We start from the raw sequence: 21,927 nt of genomic DNA, 5'->3' as shown, positions 1-21,927 counted from the left end.
GCTTATCAAGAAAGTGAGAGACAAATCTTTAACACACAAAGGCAGAAAATGAGCTGATATTAAACATTTGCAGCACATCATTGTAAATGACCGTATATTTAATGATATCCACAAAAATACAAGAAATGTTATGTGGGAAATAATGATTTTCTACTTATAAAATGCTCTGACCAGCTTTTACAAATCTCATTTGCTTGATAGTTGTTTGATATGTATGATGCAGCTGATGAATAAGCCAGGCCCCCCAATTCTGGTCCAGAAGGTCCACAGTTTACACAGATTGTCCTACTCAAACATCATAATCCGCTAATTGACAGGTTTTTTAGATGGGTCTGAGAAGGGAAATCTGAAAACTGCGTTGCAAACTGACCATCTAGGACCGCAATTGGGGAACCCTCTGACAATCCTCTCCTTTCCTGGATTCACACAAGTCCTTTGAAGGCGCCGGAAAAAAACCCACTGTAAGTATTTGATGACACCTAGTGGATACTTTTGTATTTGTTTATTTTGAGAAAGGTGGACGTCAGCGTTCAAGCATGAAATACTTCGTAACGCATCGTAAAGAATTGCTTATACAGCTGATCAACATACTGAAAGGAAAAAGATGATTTCCCCTTTAGGAGAGACTGTTCCACACTTTGACATATTTATCAGCAAAACAAATATACATTTTAAATACTACAGATTTAACGTGGGATTGATGGTGGGTGTTTCAGAAAAAAAATCTTACACTGAGTTGATTGTAAGCCAATATGTTTTTACATGTGTTAGAGGCGACACGTGTGTCTCACGATCAATGCGTGAGACTTGAGAGCCTTGTGAATCTTACAGGAATGGGGATGTACCTTATTTTAACGCCTTTAGTGAAAAGTACATCAGTCCAGAATGCACCACCGGACTAATGGGGTTATTGACCGGAACAGACATATAATCCAAGGACTGGAACAGAAGAATCGAGGGCACCAACCAAGAGAAGCTTGATGTGAAAACTGGTTCTGATAGAGGTACAGTGGCTGAATGGGTTGAGGTTCAAACCCATTGAACCCATCTCTACTCTGTGTGTGTAGACTTTGCATGATCTTCCTCTGCCAAGCCGCTTTCCTCCAAGTACTCCGGGTTTCTCCTGCAGTCTAAAGACATGAAGTTACGCTGATTTACGATCATTTACAACAATGAATTAAATATTTATATTTTAGTTAGATTAAACATTGTATTAAAGTTGAAGCACATTTTATTTCACATTCAGTAAGACATTCAAGAGAAATACAAATTGCTTTTATTTGTACTGGACTCTTTAAAAATGATGAATATTTGGTGTCCTTTCATTGGCGTCGGGTACCGTTGCTCACCTGTGATTGGTTCTGCCCTTTCCCTGGTTTGTACAGACCGTAAGCTGATTGGATAACGGAATGTCATCAAACGTTAGGCTTCCTGCTCGCTGCCCCAAAGTTTCGTAGAAGAGCCATGACGGTGAATTCGTAATGATAAAGACGCAGGAAGTTTTTCCTTAGGCATAGCCGGTTAATTAAACCAAAATGCCATATAAGTGCTCTTGGTGTCTGATCGCGGTCATTTATGTTACTTTTCCTGCAAACTGCGAATTTCCGACCTTAGCGCACCTCAGACCGCAAGCCAGCGATGAGACCCAGACGAAAGCGGTGACCGACCTGGTCAAGCGGCTACTCGGGAGCAGGGGTTCGGAGTTCATCTTGCTAGTCAACAGGTCGCTGGCCAAGGATGATCTGGACGTATGCGAACTGCGGTCTGCAGAAGGCGGCAAGATCGCGGCCACGGGCAGCTCGGGGGTGGCCGTCGCTGCGGGCGTCTATAGCTACCTGAAGTACTTCTGCAACTGTCATGTGTCATGGTCCGGCAGTCAGCTGAGCCTCCCGAGTCCGCTGCCCTCAGTGTCCGGGGTGCTCAGACTCAGCACTCCCCACAAGTAGGTACTACGCAAAAACTAAAGGCGTGCTAGCTGGGAATCTGACGTTGCAGGTATAACACAAGAAAAGAAATACAACCCAATACACTTTCTGTGTCTGCTATTTAGAGTAAGGTGCTTTGATTGCAATTATGGTGCTACACCGCGAACAAGCATTTGGTAGCCTTTGTCACTTGCAGTTTATGTAGTGGCAAAGATATTCTAGTGATGTCATACATTTTTAGGAGAAACTTTAATGAATTAACGGCCTGTGCCAAAAGTTTACAAATTCAAGAACCCAAGAAAGTGTATGTTTTCCAAAAATCTGTTAGTGTTTTCTGTTAATGTATTTTTGAGCAGGAGCTATCCCTCTAAAATATTTAATGTTTTTGCAATATCTAAGAGTCAAAAATTATACTGCCAAATAAGACATGCAGACCAAGACATTTTGGCCAATTCTATGCTTCCAACTTGGTGGAAGTTGGAACAGCCTGGGGAAGGGCCTTCCTCTTCCAGGAAAGGAAGGTCCATGAAGACATGGTTGGGTGAGTTTGGGGTAGAAGAACTTGACTGGCCCACACATAACCCTGACCTCAACCCCATCTAGCACCTTTGAGGTGAACCTGGAATGGAGGTTGTGAGTCAGGCCGTCAAGTCCAACAGCAGTGCCTGACCTCACAAATGCTCTTCTGGATGAATGGGCGAAGAGTCCCACAGACACACTCCAAAATCTTGTGGAAAGCCTTCTCAGATGAGTGGCAGCTGTTATAGCTGGAAAGACCGGGGAGAGGGGGAGGGGCAACTCCTATGTATTTAGTATCGGGTATCAAAAAAGTTCCTGTAGGTTTAATGGCAAGGTGTCCATATAGTTATATCTACCAACAGAGTCTATAAAATAAGATGGTGGTATTGCAGTTAGTTATGCCAACAGACACAAAGCAGTTCTGACAAATCACTTGCTTTTGCTCAATATTGTGTGGAAAGAGGAACACGAATGTTTTTTCGATACAATGTCTTTTTGTGACCAGTCCCCTACACTTATTTTTGTTTAATTTCTCACAAACGGTATATGAGTGAGTCACACGGCAGACGACAATGGTTATGATTGCCTCACAGAGCGCATGCAGCACTCGTGCAAAGGTGGTAAACTTTACAGCTCAGCTCTCGCTTTGCAATGACAGAACAGTACAGTGTCTGCATAATTGCCGACGCAGCACTGATCCGCCAGTCAGTCAGTCTCCGCTCCCTTCCTCTCTCACTCATGAATAAGAATCCGATACTAAAACTCCTGTGCTTGAGGCAATAACTCATCCCCAACCTGGATGAGAAATCCACCCTTTTCTGCTTGAGAATCAGGATCTCAGTCATGATTTCAATTAAGGAAAATATTTAGCAACAATGAATCAGGTCAATAACATTTCTTTTGTTCTGTCTGTCTGTTTGGCTGTGTGTGTTTCATATAAGATTTTGCCAGACTAGTTGAAAGGGTGTTTCATGGAGCATTTCACCTTTTTAAAGCAACTAATTCTTTGGTACAAAGTTTTCATAATGCTCCTCTCAGCTCCATTGCTGTTGTCTAACGTAGTGTTTTGTTTTTTTCTGAGCACAAAAGAGACATTTCTGAAGTGCCACCTTAAATATTCATTGTTATCTGCGGGGATGGACAGTAATCGATGAGGTGTGATTGTACTTGATTTTTCGTTGTACTCCAAGCCTGCATTGCTCATTTGTTTTTGCCTTTGTTTCATCAGGTTCAGGTATTACCAGAATGTCTGCACCCAGAGTTACTCCTCTGTGTGGTGGGACTGGCGCCGATGGGAGCAGGAGATCGACTGGATGGCACTCAATGGCGTCAACCTGCCCCTGGCCTTTACCGGGCAGGAAGCTTTGTGGCAAGAGGTCTATTAACTATGTTACAAAATCAAATACTGTAAATGACTGTAAAGTGTGATATTTTATTTGTAGCCATTGTGTGGATTATGAGAAGATCTGTGTGCTTTGTGTTTTGATATTTTTGATGGTTTGAGTGGTACCAGGTGTTGAGAGTGAAATTTCTCCCCGGCCCAGGTGTACCTTGGGCTTGGCCTTAACCAGACAGACATTGACAGCTTCTTCACCGGCCCTGCGTTCCTGGCCTGGAACCGCATGGGTAACCTCGTTCGGTGGGGTGGCCCGCTCTCCTCTTCTTGGCACATCAAGCAGCTCTACCTCCAAGTACTGACCCAGTGTTTCCTTCAGTGGCTTTATTACTCATGTTAGAAAAAAATGACTCATTTTTGATTTTTGCTCCATCCTTTTGCTCCAGTATCGAATCCTACAGCGAATGAGAGCACTAGGAATGATGCCGGTTTTGCCTGCATTCTCAGGGATTGTGCCAGAAGCTATTACTAGGTAATGTTGAGCATATATGTACAGTGTCCTTCAGGTGAAAATCTCTGTGCCATTGTACTGACTGTATTTCAGCATATGCTTTTAGAAACATGATTTGATAATCAGTTTATAGTGCGTAAACAAATCTAGACTCTCCTGTGCCGTTTTCTCAATGACCTTGCTGGCTTTCATCTCTCTGTCTTTTTGCTTGGTTCCAGACTGTTTCCTCAGGCAAATGTGACCAAGTTAGGTCCTTGGAGCAACTTCAACTGTAGTTATTCCTGCGCCTACGTCCTGGAGCCCAGTGACCCCCTTTTTGAGCGCATCGGTTCTTTGTTCTTGTCCAAATTGCTGGCAGAGTTCGGGACAGACCACATATACAACACGGACACCTTTAATGAGATGACTCCTGGGTCCTCAGACCCCGTCTACCTGTCTGCAATGAGTCGTTCTGTATTTGCCTCTATGACCTCAGGTAAAAATGATACCTTCATTATTATCTTACAGTCAATGGGACTATAATTTGGCTATAGTTTTGACACTATACCCCAACACCCTTTTATTACCTGTCGCTTGAACTTGGGTTGGTAGTCGTCCCTTCAGCATTTGCAGCTTTCTTAGCCTTTCTGTAGAAATTAACGCTACTTTTCTCATCACTTCATTTTTTCCCCACAGTTGATTCCCAAGCCATTTGGCTAATGCAAGGTTGGCTCTTTGTTAACAACCCTACATTTTGGAAGCAGGAGCAGATTAAGGCACTTCTGCATGGTGTTCCCATTGGCAGGATGATAGTCCTGGACTTGTTTGCTGAATCCATGCCGGTCTTCTCATCAACCAGCTCCTTTTATGGCCAGCCATTTATATGGTGCATGCTGCACAACTTTGGGGGCAATAGTGGCCTCTTCGGTACAGTGGAGAACATCAACATGGGCCCTTTTGAGGCTCTCCGCTACCCCAACTCCACTCTGGTTGGACTGGGCATGGCTCCAGAGGGCATCGAGCAGAACCCAGTGGTCTATGAGCTGATGAGTGAGCTGGCCTGGCATTGGGAGCCCATCGACCTATACAAGTGGGCCTCGCTATATGCAGCCCGTCGCTATGGCGTCAGTCACGAAAACCTGACTGACTCCTGGAAGCTGCTCTTCCGCAGCGTGTACAACTGCACTGTGCTGAAGTACAAGAACCACAATCACAGTCCACTTGTCCGCCGGCCCTCCATGCACATGAATACTGATGTGTGGTACGATCCCAGGGATCTCTACGAAGCTTGGAGGCTGATGTACTCGTCTGCTCAGTCTCTGATGTCTGTGGAGACCTTCAGGTATGACCTAGTGGATGTCACCAGACAGGCCCTACAGCTTCTAACCACACAATTATATCTGGAGATCAAGGATGCCTTCCAGAAGCAGAATCTGCCCAAGCTACTCACCGCTGGGGGACTTCTGGTGTCCGACCTCCTACCGGAGCTGGACCGACTTCTCTCCAGTGAGAGTCACTTCCTGCTTGGGTTGTGGCTGGAGCAAGCCCGCGCCCTCGCCCAGGACAAACACGAGGCAGAACAATATGAGGTGAATGCTCGGAATCAGATCACTCTTTGGGGACCTGAGGGAAACATTTTGGACTATGCCAGCAAGGAGTGGGGAGGTCTGATGGAGGACTACTACACTCAACGCTGGAGTCTTTTCGTCAACACCCTCGTTCAGTGTCTGGACAGAGGGAAGCCCTTCAACCAGGATGCATTCAATCAGGCTGTCTTTCAAGTGGAGAAAAATTTTACCACCAACCAGAAGAAGTACCCCTCTAAACCGCGAGGAGATACCTATGACATCGTCACCAGGATATTCCTGAAATACTACCCAAAGGCTTTGAAAAGACTCAATTGACTGGATTCCGTGTTGGAGTTAAGTATCCACTGGTCTTTTTATATGTGGTATCTCCAGCGGTCCAAATTCTGTGGAAAAAATTGTATTCTCAATGAACCATTTTGTTTCATAGTAACACTTCATACTAAATATCCCCTGAAGTGTCTGGCTTCTGTTGGGAAGCTTTGTATACATTTATACTGGAAATATGAGAGTGCAAAAGTAGAAATGTTTACTGCCAGTCATACTGTTGACAGTCATGAACTGGTCTGTGATAAGGGATTTAATACCTCTGCAGCTGGGCACTAATTTTATACTTGGTACTTTGGCACTAGAAGTATCTTACGTGGCAAATGTCATGAAATATGTATATTTTATATTTGGTTTCTTAGCAGTTTACGTTGACATTGACGATGTCTGCGATACCATTTTTCCTTTTCTCAACACAAGGTGGCGCCCTGTGACCTCAAGTCCATATTCATATTTCTCGTTTCTGTAAATTACTTAGTTACACATGATTTCACTTCTCTGCAAATTAGCAATAGTTTTATAGCTGAAACGGAGTATTTTGTGTATGGTCACTTTGATATGATATGTGATACTAAATTTCATTTATTTTGATTCTTGGAAAAGTAGTTGATTTTTCTGTACATAAAAAAAATCTATTTTTAATTTATTTTGATTTTCTTAAGATTCTTGGGTAAATGACTATTTCTGACCAGTATTCTGTGACTGCTGAATTTAGAAACAATGTACAGTGTAAATGAACAGTGTTGTACAGTTGCTGCAGAACGTGTTTATGCTGTACGTTAAAAGTGGTCTTTTTTGAATTCATTTCAGTTTCTTTTTATATAGCACCTTTCATAACAGTTGCCCCAAGGTGCTGTCATGGGTGTGTTGTGATATGTTCCTGCATCCTTTATGCAAATTCATTTTTAAAACTTTGAAAAGGGGAAATAAAGTACAGACGCTCCTCTACTTACGAACATTCAGACATACGAACGAAGAGAACTGTAAGTCCAAATTATGTTCACTGTGCTCCTGTTTCCTGTCCGCAACATCAGTTTTTTTCTGGGTGTCACTTCCGCCTAGTACGACTTCTGGCCGCTACTCCCGCCGCGCAGCAGCGTAGCGTGCGTACTCAAAGCATCCTAGTTCTTAGTACTTGCGTATACCCTTAAAATGATGTTGAATAATGATTTATGAACATTTCAAGTTACGAACGGTTGTTCAGAACGTATCTCGTTCGTAAGTAGAAGAGCGTCTGTAATGAAAAAAAGTTTGACGCTCGTAAATGGAGAGGAAGGAGCAGTAAGTATGTATGATTATTGGTTGTTGCTGAAGGTTTCATGAATGATTGTGACAAAAGCACCATGGGTTATCTGCTTTGGCGCCTGTAAATCCATGCCTGGGAAAGAAGTTTGGATTGAATTTATTAACTGTTCTATTTAAATGGTGTATAACAATATCAAGGTCACACAGTTTGTTCTTTCAGAAATGAAATATTCTATTGACTGTCCCCCTTGATATTTAGTACGCTGCTCATATAGAAAGCCAGCAATGTAGCCAGAAAGCCAGCAATTTTTTATATTTCAAACATGACTGATTTTTTTGTAGGATCAAACTTCCTGATGTATTTTTGTATTTTAATAAATCGTTATTGTTAATGACACTGTGTTGTGCATCTGTGCAAATACATGTAATGCGGAATGATGAAAGTTAATTATATTGTATTTGTAGAAATGAAATTGTCGGATCTCCCCGGTCTCCATGGCACCCGACCCCTATGGTTCCCCCTGCAGGTGGTGGACCCAAAGGAGGCCGGACCCATGTTACACCTTTGAGCTTCTGCCCCAGGCCTGGCTCCAGAGCGAGGGTCTCCCTAATCCAGGTGGGGTAATGTGGGCCTTATTATCGCTCATCATGGGGGTCTCCCTGGGGCAGCATTTTAGGCATGTCCAACTAGGAAGCGACCCCGGGGCAGACCCAGGACACGGTGGAGAGACTATCTCTCTCGGCTGGGCTGGGAACGCTGTGATATTCCCCTGGAGGAGGTGGCTGGGGAGAGGGAGGACTGGGCATCCCTGCTTAGACTGCTGCCCCCGTGACCCGACCCTGGATAAGTGGCAGAAAATGGATGGATGGATGGAAATTCCAAGCAACATATTTAATAGCTAAGACTGGCTTCCGTACTTTATTTTTTTATAGCAATGATTATATTTACTTTTATTTCTAAATTACATACCTGACTATAAACCACTCTCCCAAATACCAATACTATTATAATTGCTTGTTTAGAATCATTGAGTCTGCGTATGTACCAGCAAACTTCTCATTTTAATTTGAACCTATTTTTCTTAGGCAAAATATCCGATGAATTATTCTAATTAGCCTGGGATTGGATGATCCTCCTTAAGGTCACTGGCTAAGGAGCTTAGCAGTTATATAAGTAAAGCTGAAGCATGTTTCTCTCCTCTATTGTTCAAATGACACGGTTGGTTGAACAGAAACGGTCAGTGTTCTGCCTCCAACCTGCAAATGACGTTTCTGAGGAACAGCCGTTGTCTTATTAGGTATTGATGAGGACTTATACGTTTTATGGTAGAAGCACTGCATGGCGGGCAGAGTGATGTCACCACTGGGCCAAAGTCCCCCTCCCCAGATGATCCAGGGACTGGCTGAACCTCCTGTCTGAAATGTATGCCGCTGTCTGCTGGATAAATGCATGTGAATCTGACTCGGATTAAAAGACAGAGAGGCAGATGAATGCTATATTACCTGCTAAAACCTGTGAACAATACCGAAGTGATAGAGGTGATCCTGAAGAACAATATAAATAGCATATGTGTGAATTTGTTTGTGCTTTTCATTCATAAAAGTTTTCTACAGTTATGTAGGGAGTGAATGGAAAATATGTGCCCTTGAGAGGTAAAGTGGACTAGCTCACAAAAAAGTTTTGAGAAAATGAGCTCCAAAGTTGAAATTAAAAAAAAAATCAGTGCACATATACCCTACAATTGATATATATCATAGGCAGCACAGAGGTATGACTTAGATAATAACTTATCCAATTGAAAATATACAATAAAAAGGGGGTAGGGGTCAAAAATGTGGGATAGCCCACTTTACCTCTCAAGGGCACATATATTCAATTGTATAAAAACCCCTTTTGCCACAATGGAAACGTGCAGCTCATTATAGGTTCTGGAGAAATGTTTAAGGGCAGTGGCTGTAGCAGGAGGCTTGAAGGACATGGGGGGGTGAAAAGCAATAGGACAGAATGGCTAAGAGGCACGTCCACGGAAATCCTTGCTCAGTTGAATGGCATAAGAGAAAATAAAAGTACAAGAAAGCCGGTTAGAGGTGGGTGCATCAGACCTTTAAAAGACAAAGAAATCTATGATGTAAAAAAAAAGTTTTATTTTAGAATTCAATACAGCTAACAAAGTGGCCAGTTGGGTTCTATAGACACAAGTACAGAACCACCTAAACTGCAAAGTACACAACAGGACCTACTTCTGTCACAGTAAATATGGACTTTTGTTCTAGCCAAGAAACATGTCAGATACTGTTTAACCAGTGTCAATAAAAAATATCCACATAAAATTAAAAATTAACGTGACATGACTTTAAAAACATAAATGGCCTCTAGCTCAGTGTGCCCCGGTCTGGTCCTTGGGGACTGGAGACAGTCCATATATTTTCTCCATTCATTTCAAGGGAGCAAAAATATGGACTGTCTGACAGGGAGCTGGGAGGGAGCAGAATCGTGGGCTGTCTGTGAGTCCCCCAGGACCGGGTTGGGAAACACTGTGCTACTGAGGACACTGAGGACATTTATGTTTCTGAAGGCATGTCACTGGTTAATTTTTAATTTTATGTGTATCTTTTTTTTTTTTAATTGAAACTTGTTAAACTGTATCTGATATGTTTCTTGGCTGGACCAATGGCCCATTATCCAGGCGATGTTGCCTTATGAACTAATTATTTTTCTGTTCATAAATATCTTACCATCACTAGCTTTGATGGTATGGGGGCAGGCGGGCATTATTGCTGTCCATATATCTGTCATGCAGCAGTTGGAATCAGCAAACAAATACACAACCAAATTACACAGAATTATTTTTAATTATAGCAAAAATAAAATATTGTTGTACTACCTGAATATCATTTCTTTTCTGTGAGCAGTTGAACATTCCCTCATTTCTGTCATGTGACCCACACTGAGCCAGATTCTCACAGCCAATGCCTGCAATGACATGTGGTGCAGCTTCAGTTCCTATGGTGACATACCATATAACCAAGGGGAGAGGTGAGGCAGGATACCTCTGAAAGTTACTCTAGCTGTGATATTCGCTCACACACCCTACAGGAATTTTGGGGAAGTCAGTTCTCAATTGTGTCACAACTGCTACTCATTCTCTTGTACGTACAGTTATGTATCGTCTTTGTACCAAAACAATAACAGAGAAAAGGGTTGGATACAACTATGGGATGAAAGAAGAGATACTGAAGAAAATGTTCATTTTTCTCTTGTTTATTTTTATTTTTGTGTGCAGTCCTTCGTGCATTCACACAAAGCATTGTACATTTCAAACATATATAAATTACTGTGCGTTACAAGTAAACAGAAATTACAGGATGTAGATATAAATGACATGGGTAGAATGAAAGGAGCCTTTCTGTCATTTGACTAAATAACGTAAACCTGCGACTGCCGGCAAAAGACAAAAACACGCGGGAAATGACTCTAAAGTCCATGGCTCCCTGCTCTCATTAGTCCTCCCAGAGGTCCTTGGTGCTCGGTGGTCCTGCGTGGGCCTGCTGGCTCTTGTCGGGGAAAGTGAAGAATTCTGGAGCATTACGGTCAACATGCAGACCTTTGTCACTGAAGTAGGACTGTAGCGCTCGTAGGAACTGCAGAGGGATATAAGGTAGAGTTTACAATCAGCCCCAGAGGAACTAAAAACGTAAGTGATTATAATTCCAAAAGCAAACAGATCACCCACCCTTAAAAAAACTATAAAAAATGCATAAAGACTATAATAAAAACAAATACAAAAGCTTTTGTATCTGCTTTTGACTCTTTTAAAGTCCACTGTTACAGGTGTTTTGTAGTCCACGCCCTCCCCCCAAGGCAGAAGGTGTGGATCCTCAGACTGACCAGCTCCCTGTTCTTGGCTAAATCCAACGACCACGCTTTCCTCTCCTGATAGGGCCGGCCCCTGGTGGCCATTAGCAAGCAGCTGATCCATAACATAGGCAGAACGTGCGTCCGCAGCTTCATCGTGGACAGCTTTCAAGATGTTCAAAACATATCTTATACACATATCTTATAAAGTTTGCTTTTGGTCAACGTAATATTTTGAAATACTAATAACAATACGTAGTTATTCAAAGTAAAAAATGTTCAAAAGAGTATCTAAAACATTTAGAAATGAAAAACTCAATACAATTTTCCACTGTTCATCACACGCATTCATCTTGTCATGAAAATTCTCCTACCTCCAATATTTCGGTCTTATGCTCAAAAGGATGAGAAGCCAATGAAGGACATGAGATAAGAGAAGAGTGTGGCGATCTTTTATAGTCAGGCTATGGCCATGAAAATTTTATCCTCCCATTTTATGCGATATATTGTTACGAGCTGCAAACGCCAGTTTTTTTTTTTGTCAAAAACTCAAAAGGGTAAAGTGTGCGTGTTTGTTTGTATTTATAGAAATATACGTTTCAAAATGACAATGCATACTGCTAAATTGTAGTTGAATACTTGTAAATTTTAATGACCTAATTGTATGTTCATATGATGTATTTATGTTTTAGTTACATGAAATGTTTTTGATTATTACGCCTTTGGAAATATTTCTATATAATACATGGATGCGCACGGTGACTGTAGGCAGCGTTGTAGTCTAACACCTTCAAGTTTTGAGGGTTTAATCCTTGATCCGCTGTGCCTGCAGAGATGGTTTCCCTTCTCATGTAGTACGAAGGTAAGATACTCCTGTTAGCTCCCGCAGTTATAAGAATTTAATTTATTAAGTAGATGTCTCTAAATTACCCATAGTATATAGTTTCGGGTGCATGTATCTACCCTGGGATGGACAGGTATCCGGTCTAAGGGATTTTCCCATCCATTGTTAGAAAATAGCGACGTCAAACTCATGCCGACATGGAACTCTTTTCCATATCAGAAAATTAAGCATCTCATGCAGCAGTGCGAATCCATCCATCCAATTTCCATAACTGCGGTCCCACTGACTGATGACATTAATACAATTTTCACAAATTTAAAAAGCTGCACTATCTCCTGCGAGAAATAATAAGATTCTGAAAATATAAAGACGCATTTCATTGTAAATATAAGAGTAAAAGTTTAAATTCAGTTTACTGTTTAAAAATTAATAACACAACCCGTAGACTCAATTCTATCGCACGGCGTTAACATGCATCACAATCACAGTCCTGTATCGACGGAAATTTGGAGTCACGAAGTCAACCAGGCGTTTGATATAAAATCTACACAAACACTGGGTAGCCATGCAATCTCCACCGACGGATATGTAGACACGGTAATCTCAAATAATAAGTATCACATCGCAAGAGACTACATTTCCCGAAAGTGTCTACATTGTCACGTGGAACAGCATGTGAACCAATGGATAGGCAGGATGTAGCCCAATGGTTGGTAGTTGGTAGTTGAGTCTGTTCGCACTCCTGAACAGCAGGTGGCGATGGGCGCCCGTGAGCCGTCTATGTGACCAACATCGAGTCCATGGTAGAAGAAGACGGTGTGTCAGTCGTTAGGAATAGTGCGAGAGACAGTGGTAGTGTAAAGAATTGACGTTTTAAACATCCTGTTAGTTATGTTGTATGTTTAATTGTTTCTGGTATACACTTTATGGTGCGGTAGCATAGCATTGGGGCTTTTAACGCATTGAATATTTTTTTGTTTCTTAATGAGCTAGCTATTTAGCTCTTTAGCTAGCTTAGATGACTAGGCTGGATCTCAAGAGATCGAAGAACACTGCCCAGTTAAATACTTAATAAAAAGGTAGTTACCTAAAACATTTGGGTTTACAGAGGTTCGATTTTCATAAAACACGTTGTGAAGTGTGAAATTCATGTTATTTTTAGTGAACAGTAAAGCTTTTACGTTTCTTTTTAAAGAAACTCGGAGTTCCTGAAGGACTAGATATGGATTGACACTGTCAACGTACAAAATTTTGTATATTACGAATTAATCAAACGCCAAGTCACTTACAATTAACAGTGTTAATATAAGCCTCTTCTGTTTTTCCCCTTTGTTTTACTGAACATAACACAAAGTTCAAACCAAAAATAATGTATACTGTGACTGGTAAATATGTTACAGGTAACCTTTGTAAATTGGCTATTTAGTCCAGAACTATTTATATGCCCGTACTGCGTTTGAAAGTTGTTGCATTATGATGAAGTTTGTTTTGCGCGACTGAAAACTATGCACAATGTTGGACTAAGATTCAGTTAAAGTTGAGCTGGTTTTTTGTCCCTGATCTCCAGGCAGCTACGCTGTTGACACCAGCAGACCAGCATGTCTGTGTTCAGCACTGGCATCCTTGTGCTTACCACTCCGCTTCACACCTTGCCACTGCGCATCGCGCCCGTCCTAAGCTCGGCTGCTCAGGTGGTGGAGCGCATCCTCTATGTGCATCTGCATCCTGGGCTCAACCTGGGTAGCGTGAGTCAAGCCAGACCAGCCTATATTCCTGCTGTGGCAGATGTGTCCAGCCTCATCACAAGACTCTACAGCAATGCAGCAGACGTTTGTGGACATCTGGATGTTCGAGTGCTGCTGACGAACATTAGGGCCCAGCAGTGTCTGTTAGGACCAGGGGGAGCCAGTAACCCCTTCCCTTCCCCACAGACCCTCTCGCACTCCCCAGAGGTGGTGTTGACTGATTTTGCCTTGCAGGACCCAAACCAGTCCTCAGTGGTGGCCCAGTGCCTGCAGAAGTATGCAGGACACTGCTATACCTGCAGCCCAGGGCTGGCTTCGGTGCTCCTGCACTCCCAGCTGGAGTCTCTGGTGAATGAAGTGGAGCAGGGAGACGCTGAGACGGCACAGGCTGAGCCCCTGCAGACCTACAGCGACGTGGTGGTGGGAGGCACCTTCGACCGGCTTCACGGGGCACACAGGACGCTGCTCAATGTCTCTTGCCTGTTGACCAATAGGCGCTTCTTGATTGGGGTGTGTGACCAGGACCTGCTGAAAAGTAAGTGTCACGGTGGTGCACATGGAGATGGTGCTATTCTCTAAATGGTCATCATTATGACTGCATTGGAAAATTAGACATACGGGTAGTGGAAATGAGTAAAGGTATATACTGTCTTTGTATTCTAATCTAGGTTAAACCCTATACTTTCAGATCTCGAGGGTTCATTAGTGCCACTTCATCTATTATTACTGAGTTTCTTTTTTGCTCATTTATATGACTTTAGCTGTTTTGGAGTTAACTAACTCACCTCCAGAGCATATGATACTACTGGTTGTTAAGGTCTCACCATTATTGGAGTCATACAAGTCACAAAGTAACAAAGTGTGGAGAGTCACCCTGTAATAATCTGTGTTCCAGACAAGGTGTTGAAGGAGCTGATCGAGCCCTATTCTCGGCGGATATGGAGGCTCCGCGAGTTCCTACAAGATATCAAGCCCTCGCTGCAGTACGAAATTGTGCCCCTCTCTGACCCGTTCGGCCCCTCTGTCACTGACCCCCAGCTTCAGTGCATCGTGGTGAGTGAGGAGACCAGGAAAGGGGGTGATGCCGTCAACAAAAAGCGCCAGGAGAACGTGAGTAATGACTGATGGCGTAGCGGCTGGCCACGATAGCTGGGGTTTTTTCTAATTTTGTAAGCTCAAGCCACTTCTAATTGGGACTGAATAAATTACTAGTCAAATATTTTTTGCACAGACTGAGATTTTCTGTATTTGCATGTTACTTGCTTTACATTTACTAAAAATACACTCAGTATTCTTTGCTAACAAATTTACAGCATGTTCACCATTTGAGTAGCTTTATTAGCAGGATAATGTCATACCTTTGATTTGTCAAAGTAACAACCTCTAGCAGTTATAACGGCAGAGAAAATTCAAGGCATTCTTTGTACTATGGACATTTAATACTGCCTAACTAGGACAGCCTAGAATTTGATTATCCCATCACCACACACCCAGTTAATAGGATGTCAGATGTGCTGTTACATAATTGTTCCATGTTATAAAGGAAATTTGTTTTATTTGACTTATATGTTCATGTATAGTTGTTCTATCAACTTTCCAATGCTTAACAATAATAAAAATCACTGGCTACCTTCATAAGCTGTAATAATACTCATGTTTTCCTACCTGATTTGTTTTGTCTGATTTTATTGTTCTGTGAGTATTTGAAATGTTTGATTTTAGCCCAGTTTATTGCATATAGAACAGGCTAATTAGTTCATTAGTTGCTTTGTCTTGCTTGTTAGCTTGATAGTGATGTAGTTCTCTCTGTGGTTGATGTTCCAGGGTCTCCCCACCTTGGTGTTGCACGAGATTCAGCTGCTCAAAGATGCTCACCACAGCGAGATAGAGGAGGAGAAAATTAGCTCGTCCAGCTTGCGTTGTCGTCTCCTGGGCACTGTCCTTAACGCTCCTGAGGTACTAACATCTTATGTAAACAGATAGAGGGTAGCTGGGTTACTGCTTTTTTAACCCAATGGGGTCGACGGCATCGTCAGCGATGCTGCGTATCTTTCTCGTGTGTTTCAGTTCGTAACTCGCTGTAATCTTATTGAAGAAATATGAAAAAAACCTCTGACTAGATCCATAATTTGTCGTCTTTTCAAAACGTCCATTGTTGGAAGTATTAAAGTTTTTAAAATTAGGTTAAATCTTTTAAAAAGGGGGCGTGTAGAACCGCTTTCACCTGAAGATTGCTATTTGCATTATAAATAGCTGCATTACCGTGTATTCAAATCGCATTCGCATGGTAATTTGATGAACAATGCAACGGTGAAACGCGATCCAGGTACATCCCCATTAGCACCATAAAAGGGGGGGAGGGGAGTGGCCAGGTGAGAATGGCTCATGCATACACATGAGAGCTCCTACATATTCAATGGAAGGAGGCCAGAAATAGTGACATGAGTTAGGTTTCTCTTATTTATTTATCCAACTGAATGTTGCAACTACACCATTTAGTCATCTTCATGTAGCCAAGACTTTGGTGGTCAGATATTTATACTTTGATGTCAAATTACAAACTTCACATAAATCTGACGTATTTACAAAGTACGCTAAGATTAAGATGAGTTTAATGCCAAAACAAATATATAGCAAATAATTTATTTGCCATGAATTAAGTTTATGATATTGAATTAAAAGCTGTGACCATGCCCCAGTCAGTGAATGTGTGTTCCCTACCCCTAAACCCCAGAGAGTGAAAATGTAATTTCAGTTTGTCACCAGGTTTTTGTGTGTGAAGAGCCTCGCAAACAGCTTTTAAATTGTGGAAGTTATTTACTGATTGCAGAAGATATTTACTTTAACATTAAATCAAGCTTTCAGCTTTTTTTTTTCTTTTGAAGAGACTTTTGACTTGTTTGCTGAAGAAGCAGTATACAGAAAAAAGCTGAAATTGAACATCACAATGGTAGAAAGGTGGTGTGTGTTGGGTGGGGTGTTGGGTGTAGTTTGGAGCAGAATGGTGGAGCAGCAGTACTAGTTTGCATGTGTTAAAGTGGAGAATAATCCACAGCTGGAACTCGCAGCCAGTTCATTGGTTGATGATTTCATCAGGGACACAAAACCAGCGTAAGGCAGAGAAAGATGGACTTAGAGGGTAGAGACTGACTGGTACCTTGCAGATTCTGGATTGTTGAGGTGGATTGTTGCCCACTAGCAGCTTTTAACTAGCTATTAAGGAACTTGGGTTCCTCAGGGTACAATGGAAGATTTTTCATAGCATTTAAAGGAAGAAGGGCAAGAAGATGAGATGATTTATTTTTACAGAGGGAATGTGAGGCCATACCAAGGAGAAGGCCGGTGTATAGGAGGATAAGTGGATGAGAGAGGAAGTGAAGAGAAAGAGGAGGAGGCGCAGGCTGGAAAGGGCAAAAAGATTTCTGGTGCAAAGGGCATGTTCCAGTGCAGACTCTGCTGGGCTGATATTTTCACATACAATGTGGATCAGACCTTTCGGACCTGTTGAATATTTCTGTATATCACTTCATGAGGACTCAGACTTAAAATTCCCTCTATGTTGCATGTTCCAAATCACCAGAAATATGTTCCAAGTTACCACATAACACACATAAGTGAAAAGAATAACTTTTATTATATGATTCCACTGATCCTTCATCTACTTTTGAATGTCATTGCTTGCTTCAGTTAAACACTGTGTACTGTATGCATGTTTATTGAAGAAACTGTGATGTCATTCACCCAGTTCTAAGATAAATAGCCTTAGGAAGAGAACTTGTGCTTTTTATTGTCTTTGCGATGAGCCGGAAGGACGGTCAAGGCGCGCCATGACCTTTTCTTTCTCGCTGGAAGTGTGCATGCGTCACACCAGCGGCCATTCACATACCGTCAATGGGGCTGCATCACATGCTTTTTGGTTTTTTTTAAAAAGCATATGTGATTCATCAGATTCTCCTGGTTCTTCAAGGCCACAGTTACCTCCTGTTTCTGGACGAGTTAGAGAACACAAATGCTGGCTGTAACTTATTCGATTCAGTTCTCACTTAAGAAGAGTCCATTTAAGAAATGAATTCCGCTGCCTCATCCTTTGAGGTACAGCAGTTACTATGCTCTTTCAGTGGCAGTAGCACCATACCCAGCCTAGTTCTGGACAGCTGGGATTTAGCTAAAGGTTTTATTGATGAAAAATAACTACGGATTGTCTTCGTCCAGCCCTTTATCTTGCATTGCCTTGTGATTTATACCACCTGTACATATACCCACTTTTTGTCTCTCATGTTGCATCTTGGGCCTGCAGGAACAATGCCCTGCTCCACTCTACACGTTTTTATGGATGGTATGATAGTAAAGAACCACCTGACTTTAAAATGTGGACGAGGCCCATTAAAAACAGCAAACCAATAACACTTCACCTGGTCCCTTAAGTAAAGCTAATCTGGCCTGAACCGAAGAAGAAGCCATTCAGTTAGATTCTGAATAATCCTATTAAGGGATGTATAGCAATGCAGGTCAGTTGGGGTTTATTAACAGGCTTACTTGTGGCCCAGTGCTGGTGAACGTGTACCAGGACCACCTGCCAACTCACAATATACCGGTGGTTCCAGAAATATTTGAACAGTGGTCACTCTGACCCAAAGGCACAAGTTATTTGCTCAGATTATTTAACCATCTATTTTAATGCCGCATGCGTGTTGCAGTCACATTGAGTGTCAAAGTAGCTTTCTGAGATTCTGTCTTGTATACCACTCTGGGGTCATTTTCCCTTTCCTTTCCCTTCCCTTTGTTTTCTTGAAGGACAAGCCGTACCTTCCTCCCAACCCCTACGTAATTGGGCTGACGGGGGGCAGTGGCAGTGGGAAGAGCTCCATCGCCTGTCGTCTGGAGGCACTGGGTGCTGTCCGCATTGATAGCGACCAGTTGGGCCACGAGACCTACTGCCCCGGGACAGCAGCATACCAGAAGGTGGTGATGGAGTTTGGGACAGGTGCACGAAATTCTTTGACTTCTTTATGAGCAAATCGGTATACGCACATCGTGGCCCATTTCGTAAAGTATAATGAACTTATTGCTTTCGGAACACTAGGAGTATAAATGTTTCAAAGGTCACTGTGTTACTCAAATGTTCTGGCTTTTATGCATTTTGGTCATTTTTGCGCTATGTCCCCATTATAATTCTCAATGATGGACTGCTTTTCCCTGGTTAGATATTCTCAATGATGGACTGCTTTTCCCTGGTTAGATATTCTCAATGATGGACTACTTTTCCCTGGTTAGATATTCTCAATGATGGACTACTTTTCCCTGGTTAGATATTCTCAATAATGGACTGCTTTTCCCTGGTTTAGATATTCTCAATGAAGATAAAACCATAAATAGGCGATGCCTTGGCAGGAAGGTCTTTGGAAACAAGGTAGTTGATTGGCCCTTTAAGATGTTTAAATCTATTGACGTGATTTTCTGGCTCCCATCTGATAAAGTGTTGGTGTTACAGGACCGATTGAAAGCCCTCACTGACATTGTGTGGCCTGAGATAGCGCTTCTGGTGAAGCAGAAGATCCAGCAGGCTAGAGTGGAGGGTGTGTACATGGCTGTTTTTTCACGCACGTGCCCGTATTGGTGTTCTGGGTAGATAAGCTTGTGCTCTGCCTGCCTGCTTGATGTTTTCCCCTACGTTTCCCCCAGATAAGCAGGTGTGTGTGGTGGATGCCGCAGTGCTGTTGGAGGCTGGCTGGACAGACATGGTGCATGAGGTCTGGGTGGCCATGATCCCTGAGGAGGAGGTAACTACTGAGCTTATTTTGATCTAGCATGTTGTTGGATTTGTGCAAAGTTTTGTCCTGGCCCTTTACTCCTGCTGCTTGTCAGTGTCGCTGAATTCTCCCTCAGGCAGTGTCCCGGATCACAGCACGGGACGGGGTGAGCGTGGAGGATGCCCGCCGGCGGCTGCAGAGCCAGTGGCCGACCGTCCAGCAGGTGGCGCATGCCAATGTTGTGCTGTGTACTCTTTGGGAGCCTGATATCACGCAAAAGCAGGTAGGGACACCCTGATGTTGCTTTGTGTTCTCTTTGCCACACATACATGTGACCCATCACCACGAAATGAGTCTTAAGTCACACTGGTAGAATTACACCCATAAGACTCATTTCGTGGTGATGGGTCACATATGTTGCTGATATATTTTCCTGAATATTGTGAAATGTTGTTTATTAATTGTGGGGCAGCAAAGTTGGATTCCATCCTTGTGTACTTGTGGCTACTTGGGGCAGATAGAAATATAGAAAGGAAGGTAAATCGTAAAGTATTGTAACCTCTTTATCACAGGGTTTAAACCAAAAATAGTCTCAATTTTAATTAAGATGAATGGAAGTGTGCAGAGAAGCCCCTAGAGTTTCATGGTTGTACATTGATGTTAATCTGAATTGATTGGTGCCTTTTGAGCTCATGTTTGCGGGGGTTAATCTTTCATAGGTCCAGAAGGCCTGGGATCTCCTCCAGGAACGCCTCAGCCAGAGGGGCAAAGTCCGCCCTACACCCCCGGTGCTGTGAATTCATCCTGGTTCAGTCCAGCCCCTTTTCCTGAGCCCGGTCACATGTTGATGACAACTCAGTGCATATTCAACAGCATGAGGACCACGTGTGACTTCAGCATCAGTGCTGTCTGCAAGAAGACATGCGTCCACCGCATGGCATCACGGCTTTTTGTGTTCCTTCCTGTTATAATTCCTGATTTTCTTAGCAGGCTTTGAACGTCACGCATTTATACTGTTGAAAGTCTTGGACCTTGATTTAAGGTGGGTTAAGAGCCGAACTCTTCTGGTCACTGCGTCGGCTCTCCTTCAAGCTGCAGCCCGAATGGCTTGTGACAATGTGCCTGAACTTCAAAAGAGCTGATTAGTTTTCCTCTTTTTAATCAATAACCTGGAGGATTACCGTGCTTCAGGTTGACCATTGTTGTTCAGTTGTATTTTGTTATCCATTGTTTTCCCCCTTCTCTACAGTTTATATTTGAAAGAACATATATGTTACAACACGTCTACATCATGCTAAAAACACTTAAAATGTTTGGTAAATGTGAATGGTATATTGAATGTATTGCGTTACTTTTAGGTTGTATAACTGAACTGTATATGAGATTCAAATTCAGACCAGATATGACTGATCATATCTGGTCTTTGTAAATAACTATAATTTTAAAAGGATTACTTATTTCCGAAGAATACAGTACTAAATAAATTTAAGCTATTCTCCCATGGCTGATGTGGATTTGTCATTGCAGCCAGTGAGATTTACCTGCATGCAGCATCAGCAAATCCACAAACTTCCTACCATGGTCACTTCCTGATTATACTGCATACAGCGGAATATGGTGGAGAGCATTTTGAAATCTTGACAATAAAACTGGATGAGTGGCTTAGGGTTCCCATGATATATTTTGCAGGCTGCCGGTTTGTAAGTCAAAGTTTCTTTTCCAAATTCACATTAGGATGTGTATTTGTGCCAAATCCAAAAACACATTTGCAGTGCTCTTGGATTTATGCAACGCATGCGGCAGGTAATGCACCCAAGGTTTCTACAGTGAAATGCATGAAGGTGCTAACAGCTCTTTGAAGGGAATCCATCACGCATTCGTATACAAGTTTTCCCCACCTAGCTACCTCCAAGTCTGGTTCATTCTGTCTCCTTTGGGAACACCACTTCCTGACATCATTTAAGTGTTTATCATAACATTTTTAAAAGATCAGCTTAGGAAATAAGCTACTCTGCATGCAGGAGTGGACTAATTTCTCTGGGGGGGCCCTAAGCTGGCCCTTTGAGCTACTTTTTTGGAGCCGAGAGAGAAATGAGAGGGGTTTAAAAACGATGCAACGTCAATAATATGCTAATCAAAGCATGGGATGCTGGCAGAAAAACATACCGATGAAAGTGGGGGCAGGAGTGCCATCTGTAAAATGCCCTGATTGGGGGGAGGGGGCATCACATGGCCGGATCAATCGGCCATATTTAAGGTGTTTATTAGCGCCCGTTCTTGCCAGGGACCTACACCATAGCCAAG

General features: G+C 42.5%; 2 protein-coding genes and 1 long non-coding RNA gene across 3 annotated transcripts; 2 read left to right on the top strand and 1 right to left on the bottom strand.

Annotated features, from left to right (window-relative positions):
• Positions 1-487: 487 nt before the first annotated feature.
• Positions 488-1,807, bottom strand: LOC125742690 (uncharacterized). Its single transcript, XR_007398171.1, has 2 exons — positions 1,668-1,807; positions 488-1,130 (listed from the first exon to the last, which is right to left on the bottom strand). It is a non-coding gene; the product is annotated as an uncharacterized LOC125742690 (long non-coding RNA).
• On the top strand, positions 1,403-7,825 carry naglu (N-acetylglucosaminidase, alpha). Its single transcript, XM_049014928.1, has 6 exons — positions 1,403-1,942; positions 3,673-3,820; positions 3,989-4,135; positions 4,227-4,312; positions 4,510-4,766; positions 4,967-7,825. Exons 1-6 carry the CDS (start codon positions 1,536-1,538, stop codon positions 6,172-6,174), a joined length of 2,253 nt encoding a protein of 750 aa, XP_048870885.1. The 5' UTR covers positions 1,403-1,535; the 3' UTR covers positions 6,175-7,825.
• A 5,056-nt stretch (positions 7,826-12,881) lies between these two features.
• Positions 12,882-21,124, top strand: coasy (CoA synthase). The gene is made up of 10 exons (XM_049015344.1): positions 12,882-13,207; positions 13,696-14,408; positions 14,769-14,983; positions 15,698-15,829; positions 18,668-18,857; positions 19,219-19,283; positions 19,365-19,449; positions 19,556-19,653; positions 19,760-19,906; positions 20,343-21,124. Exons 2-10 carry the CDS (start codon positions 13,727-13,729, stop codon positions 20,418-20,420), a joined length of 1,692 nt encoding a protein of 563 aa, XP_048871301.1. The 5' UTR covers positions 12,882-13,207; positions 13,696-13,726; the 3' UTR covers positions 20,421-21,124.
• Positions 21,125-21,927: the final 803 nt, after the last annotated feature.

This window comes from Brienomyrus brachyistius, chromosome 5 (genome assembly GCF_023856365.1).
Source record: "Brienomyrus brachyistius isolate T26 chromosome 5, BBRACH_0.4, whole genome shotgun sequence".
NCBI classification, from domain to species: Eukaryota; Metazoa; Chordata; class Actinopteri; order Osteoglossiformes; family Mormyridae; genus Brienomyrus; species Brienomyrus brachyistius.
This window is presented reverse-complemented; position numbering and strand designations above follow the sequence as displayed.

Excerpts from the sequence above, each read along its gene's own strand:
- naglu (XM_049014928.1), top strand. The coding sequence starts at position 1,536 with ATGCCATATAAGTGCTCTTGGTGTCTGATCGCGGTCATTTATGTTACT. Across the intron at positions 4,313-4,509 it reads GTGCCAGAAGCTATTACTAG|ACTGTTTCCTCAGGCAAATG; the intron begins GTAATGTTGAGC and ends GCTTGGTTCCAG. Across the intron at positions 4,767-4,966 it reads ATTTGCCTCTATGACCTCAG|TTGATTCCCAAGCCATTTGG; the intron begins GTAAAAATGATA and ends TTTTCCCCACAG.
- coasy (XM_049015344.1), top strand. The coding sequence starts at position 13,727 with ATGTCTGTGTTCAGCACTGGCATCCTTGTGCTTACCACTCCGCTTCAC. Across the intron at positions 14,409-14,768 it reads TGACCAGGACCTGCTGAAAA|ACAAGGTGTTGAAGGAGCTG; the intron begins GTAAGTGTCACG and ends TCTGTGTTCCAG. Across the intron at positions 19,654-19,759 it reads CCATGATCCCTGAGGAGGAG|GCAGTGTCCCGGATCACAGC; the intron begins GTAACTACTGAG and ends ATTCTCCCTCAG.